General features: G+C 43.4%; 1 protein-coding gene across 6 annotated transcripts in view; it reads right to left on the reverse strand.

Moving 5' to 3' along the window:
* The window catches only part of YAP1 (Yes1 associated transcriptional regulator), a 78856-nt gene extending 75305 nt beyond the window's left edge, over positions 1-3551 (reverse strand). For all 6 annotated transcript variants that reach the window (XM_070943982.1, XM_070943981.1, XM_070943980.1 and 3 more), the window contains exon 1: positions 3005-3551. In XM_070943982.1, coding sequence (XP_070800083.1) covers positions 3005-3319 — 315 coding nt within the window. In that variant the 5' untranslated portion in view covers positions 3320-3551. The remainder of the gene's footprint in view (positions 1-3004) is intronic.
* Between the last annotated feature and the right edge of the window lie 2945 nt (positions 3552-6496).

Consider the following 6496-nt stretch of genomic DNA (forward strand, 5'->3'; position numbering starts at 1 on the left):
AATAGTTTTCTCCCAAGCCAAAGCAGTTTTACCGCTTTCTGCATCCACTTATATTGGCATAAATTATAGAATAGAATTCTTTATTGGACACACAAGGAATTTGTCTTTGGTGCATATGCTCTCAGTGTACATAAAAAGACAAGATACATTCGTCAAGAATAATAAGGTACAATACTTAATGATAGTCATAGGATACAAATAAGCAAGCAAATCATACTAGGAAACAATATATATATATGCAATCACCAAGAAATCCAAACTTCATTTTGCTAAACATGCATATTTATTTAGCCATTTATGGCACATTCCATCATTAGCAATACCAACTATCATACGCACATTTTACTCATATAATGCAAAGGGTACAAGAAGACATGGCTTGTGATGGCCCATTTCAGCCACAGGACTTAAAGAAAGGAGGGAAGCAGAAACTCAGTAGTTTTTACTGAATGAGAATTAAGACCACAATGATTTCTAAGAGGATGTCAGCCAAGCAACCAATTTGAATCTTATCTCTGAAGGAACAGAAAATTACAGTGGGCTTAGTACCCAGGTACTTAAAATTCCTCCTCCCCCACTAGGATCCAATTTGTATATTAAGACAGCTGGGAAGCCCTGCTCATGATCCTATTATGGGCTAACTCAAAGCGGTTAAGAGAAGGGCCACAGTGATCACACTCCCAATTCTGTTGAAGAGCTACATAAATCTAAGGCTACCCAATTTTCACACTCACAAAAAACCCTCCATACAGGCAGAGATGTATGCCACTCTGGGAATTTGCATATATAAATTATACTTTTGTTTTCAGTAACATGCAAAACATTTAAAAAGGAAAAAAAAACCTAAAATAAGAAAGGCGAGAAATGGTTCCCTCCCACCAAAAGTCTGTCAGAACTTGGATGAGGTGGTTCATCCATATTTGGACCTCCTTCTGGCATGACGTGCAGGATTCCTCTAACCATGTATTTTGGGGGCGGGGGGGGGGGTTTCTCTGAATTTTCACTTCTCTCTATTTATATTTAGATTGGGAGAGGAATCCTCATTATTTTTTTAACCAAAACAACTTTGCAAATATCAAATACATGCTAGTCTGGGATGAGAAACCTGCAGCCCTCAGGCTGATTTCACAAAATCTTTGACCTACTTTTAAACCCATCTGCAAAAGATCAATTCAGACCCCTGGTATAAGTATCTCCTTGCAGCCTGCTGCTTGAAAAAAAAACAAAAGAGGACTTATGACTAAAGGGGGGGGGACAGAATTTCAGGAAAATAATGAGTGGGAACATCCATTTTTATCACTATCCCCACCTACTGTTTTCTATCCATCATGTGGTCCCCAAAAACTTTAACTGTGAGATAAAATAGCCCTCCACACAAAAAGCTGCCATCCCAGTCTGGGATGATAGTAACCAGCATCATAATCAATGAATAAAATTAAAATCTGATGCCCTAAATCCCAGATTTATCTCAATAGTATTCCAGTAACTGCAAACATCTGAATAAAACAAACCTCCAAAAAGCTGAATTTAAGGATTTCCCCAGCCTGTCCCTCTCGGGCTGTGTTGGAATACAATTCCCATCAGGCACAACCAACACAATGAGCATGTTGGCTGGAGTGTTGTAACAATATTGTTCCAGGAGTTGCCCCATCCAGCGGACCTGACTGGAAATGGCTGCTTCACTCATCTGTCATATTTGCTATGGAAATGTTCCTTTGCTGGTTTAGATTTAGATCCCACTTTTTTTCTCCCGCAGTTGAAAACAGATTTAGATCTTGCTTTTTTTCTTCTGCAGCTAAAAACAGATTTAGATGGCACTTTTTTTCCCTACAACTGAAAACAGATTTAGATCTTGCTTTTTTTCCTCCTCCAACAGTTGAAAACAGATTTAGATCGCACTTTTTTTCCTCCTCCAACAGTTGAAAACAGATTTAGATCCCACTTTTTTCTCCTACAACTGAAAACAGATTTAGATCCCACTTTTTTTCTCCTGCAGCTGAAAACAGATTTAGATCCCACTTTTTTCTCCTGCAGCAAAAAACAGATTTAGATGGCACTTTTTTCTCCTACAACTGAAAACAGATTTAGATCCCACATTTTTTCTCCTGCAGCTAAAAACAGATTTAGATCCCACTTTTTTCTCCTACAACTGAAAACAGATTTAGATCCACTTTTTTTCTCCTGTAGCTAAAAACAGATTTAGATCCCACTTTTTTTTCCTGCAGCTGAAAAGAGATTTAGATCCCACTTTTTTGCTCCTGCAGCTAAAAACAGATTTAGATCCCACTTTTTTCTCCTACAACTGAAAACAGATTTATATCCCACTTTTTTTCCTCCTGCAGCTAAAAACAGATTTAGATCCCACTTTTTTTTCTCCCGCAGTTGGAAACAGATTTAGATCCCGCTTTTTTTTTCCTCCTCCAACACTTGAAAAGGGCATCCTCCAGCGCTCCTTTCCTCCCGTTTTCCACCCGGCCTCCCGGAGTAAAAGAAGGTGCCCCGGGTCTCCAAATCCCCTCCGGCATTGCCACGGGCGAGAGGAGTCGGGACAGCCTCCAAAAAAGCCCGATTCCCCATCTTCCTCCCTCCCTCCCACCGCCAGGGCAAACTCCCGCGGCGCTTGGGGGCTGGGGGGGGGAGAGAGCTTTTGCTGGCCTTGCGACCTCCTCTTTCTAAAGTCCCTTCGCCTCAGCTTTTGGCCTCTCCTTCCTTCAAGATGTCTCCGGACTACAATTCCCAGCCTGCACAATCTGGAGAAGGGACGGGGGGGGGGGGGTGTAGAGGAGAAAGGCAGACGCGCTCCGTCTCTCTCGCCTTTCCCCGGGAAAGTTTTCCAAAGCAGCGCAGCCACTAGTGGCGGGCGGGCGGGGGGGTGGGTGGGTGTGAGTGTGTATCTGTGTGTGTTGAGTGTGTTGTGTGTGTGTATGTGTGTGAGAGAGTTCCAGGAGACACCCCCTCCCCTCTCTCTCTCCCTCCCTCCCGCCCACCCGCTTCTCCCCCTCACCTGGCGGGAGTGGGCCTTGGGCTCCGGAGGCTTGAAGAAGGAGTCCGGCAGTTTGCGGAGCCGCATAGGGAGCGTGTGGGGCACGTTGGCGCCCTTGGGGTTCATGACGGCGTTGAAAAGGGCCTCCAAGTCCGTCTCCGAATCGCCCCGGACGTGGACGACTTGATGGCCGGCCGGAGGCGGCCCGGATACGGCTCCCCCTCCGGGCTGAGGCGCCGGCGGCGAAGCTTGTTGCCCCGTAGGCTGGGGCTGAGCCGCCGACGGCTGGGGCTGCGCCGCCGACGGTGCCTGCTGGGGCTGCCCGGCGGCGTCCATGGCCGTCTCCCCTCCGCGATCTCTCGCTCGCTCGGCTTAAGCAACAGCGTCGGGCTGGCCGCCCCGCATGCCCAAGAGCCGGGGTCGTTCGCTCCCTCGCCTCGCCCCGCGCCCGTCTTCCGCGGGAGGGGGGCTCCGGGGGCCCGGCAGGCGAGAGAGGGGCACTCGGGGCCTCCCGCGCTCTCGCTCCGCCGGACGCGAAGCCAGGGGCATAAAATCCGTCGCTTCGCGCACCAACCCTTTCCAAACAAAAGTTCGGAAAGACGCCCGCCCGAGCCTGCTCCGCCCAGCGCGGGCCCGCCCGCCCCGACTCCCGACGAGCAGCTTTAATTCCACTCAGTCGGGTTTAGGGAGCCGCCGCGGACGCCACCTTTCTTCTTTTTTTTTCGCGCCCGGCCGCGCTGAAATTGAACGGCGCCGAACTTTGCCACGGAGGGTTCCCGAGTTTACTTTCCACACCCGTCCAGCCTGTAGTGGTTTTTTTTCTTTTCTTTTTTTCCCCTCCCACTTCCTTCTCTTCCTAACTGGTACGGCTGCTTCTTCGACGCTTCCAGATTAACTTGTTTTCTAAATTCCTGGAGCCGCCCGTGCAGGATTCACCGTCGCCGATATGGACAGGAAACATGGGGTTTATAGTTCTGGTTCTCTTCTCTCCCTCCCACCCCCCCCTTTCCAAAAAGTTTTCCAATCCTCCCAGAGAGGGGAGGAGGAGGAGGAGGAGGAGGGACAGTTGGGACTATTTTTTCTTCCTCCCCCATACTGGAAGAAAAGGGGAAATAGCAACTAGACCCCGACCCATCAGGCTTAGGAAGGGGAAAAGAGAAAGGAAACACTTTTCCTTTGTCACCGATTCTTCCCCCCCCCCCCAAATACACACTCTGCCACACACACACACTCCACTTGCTGTTGTGCAGATTTCTGCTCTTGGAATTCTCACAATCCCAAGGGCAGTGCTGGGAGTTGTAGTCCAAACGGGCTGGATGCAAGTCCTGACCAGCGCAAAAAACTCTTTTGATTGTAACCTGCATTTAGTTCTGCCTGCCACCCATGCAAAATCACCGCGCAGGACTCGTTTGGCAGCAGAAGAGAAATGCTTGTCGGAAAAAAAAAACACGGGTGCAAAACACGCAGGTGTAAATAAAAGTACAAGTAACTGACGTAAAATAAAAAACAACAACATCGGAATGTGGTAGAGATGGCACTGTGGTTGTATGAGTGTTATTGTTTAGATGGGATCATTTTAGCTTTTCATAAGTTTTTTAATGCTTTTTTTCCCTTCTTTCTTACGTTATTATATTGTTTTTTTGTGTTTTCATATTTTTAATTAGCCTTGCAGAGTCATATATATATATATCAGAAGGGCAACTGTATAAATGTGGCAAATAGACCCTAGTTGAGCATGATTAAATAAATCCTCAAGTTGATTCCTGGTGATTAAAATGGACATAACCTTACCAATTTTTGGCAACAGAACAGAAACGAAAAAGACACTGGTTCAAAAAAGAGGCACGTTAATACCAAACAACACATAATTAGGATACACATCACAAACTACTTAAGATTTAGGATTGTTTTTTAAAATAAATAGGCATAAATACAAGAAAAAATTAAGAGGTAAACTTCTTGTCCACTCCTCTAATCCTGTCAACCACTCCAGAATGTTATCTCCCTAGAACCTATTCTTGAATTTAATTGTTGAAATGATGATTGCATGTGATTGATGGTTCTACTCACTATTTAAAGCTAATATACACAATAGTGCTCATTGGCAGGAACACCCTTCCCCTTCTATGGACTCAACTTCCCTACTTTTTTTCTAAAAATTACATTTTAATTAAAATTAAACTTTGTAAGACTGAATTTGAAATAAAAATGTATACAAATGCTGAACATGTCATTCCTAAAATGTATACACTTCTTATATTTGAGGCAAAAGAATAATTATTTGATGTTTAATATTTTCATTTTTAACAATGGTTACACACACATATATATACATATGTGTGTGTGTGTGTGTGTGTGTATAGTTTTGTTTGTATGTTGTATACCACTTGGAGTCACTTTTTGTGAGATGGGTGGAGATACAAACTTGATAAATAAAAAGTGAAAGAATTGTAGGGGGTTGTCCTTGATTTGCAGTTGCTTACTTAGCAATCAAACTTACAACCAACCTGAAAAACAGGACTTATGACCCAGATTCAAAGCTCCAACAGTCAACCCCCCCTCCAAACTTCAGGTGCTTGGCGACACAGCTGCATTTATAGCCTATAGCAGGATTCACCAGTCACATGACCATGCTTTATCAGTCTTGCACTTCCAGTTTTTGCTTTGCTTAACAACCACATCATTCACTTAACCGTGAATTCACTTATCAACTATTGTGATTTCCTCAACAACTACTGCAAAAAAACATAAAATCAGTCAGTCATGTACAATTCCAGCAGGAGAGATGACACGTGCACATCTAGGCCTGCACAATAATATGGGGACTGCTGCATTTGAACCAACGAATGTTTCTGGACACTTTGAAAAGGCAGCCCCGTGAGGAGGAGCATGTTTGCAATAATATTCTTAAGCAGTATTTCCTTTTCTTGTTAATCTAAATTTTGAGTAAATTTCTTCATGGAAGTCTTCTGTAAGAATTACAAATATATATTTTCTTTGAATTGAATCGTCTCAAAATAAAGGATGTATTCCACACATCTGTCCCATATACCGTATTTCAGAAATTTTCTTATCTCTTTCATTTTATTAGGAAAATTACAAACGCTGGAGAGTCTTTTTTCTCTATCAACAGCCTATATTTATGTCCTAGAAAATTTGGTCAGGTTCTTAAGAGAGCTGTTAATATTGCTCTTCCACTTCTGCCTTCTGTAAGACTTATTTTTCTTACTTTTAATTTTGATGCTTGTTATCTTCTAAACTTTGTCAATTGTTTTAAGGTTTTAAATTATAACTCACCTAGCCATCCTTCAAGGATCAAAAAACGATCCAGAAATAACATTGTAAAATTATATAATGAGGACATGAATTCACATCATTGCAAGATTTCTGCTCAATAATTTATTATTTTTATAATTACAATAAAAGAATTATTAAAGTTGTCTAAGGATAAAATGTAAGTTAATTTAACAATAGCCCATTTCAAGTACTATACGCAGGCATTGGTAACATTAA

Source organism: Pituophis catenifer, unplaced genomic scaffold (assembly GCF_029215685.1).
Source record: "Pituophis catenifer annectens isolate HBS135680 unplaced genomic scaffold, rPitCat1.0.hap2 SCAF_4, whole genome shotgun sequence".
Taxonomy (NCBI): domain Eukaryota; kingdom Metazoa; phylum Chordata; class Lepidosauria; order Squamata; family Colubridae; genus Pituophis; species Pituophis catenifer.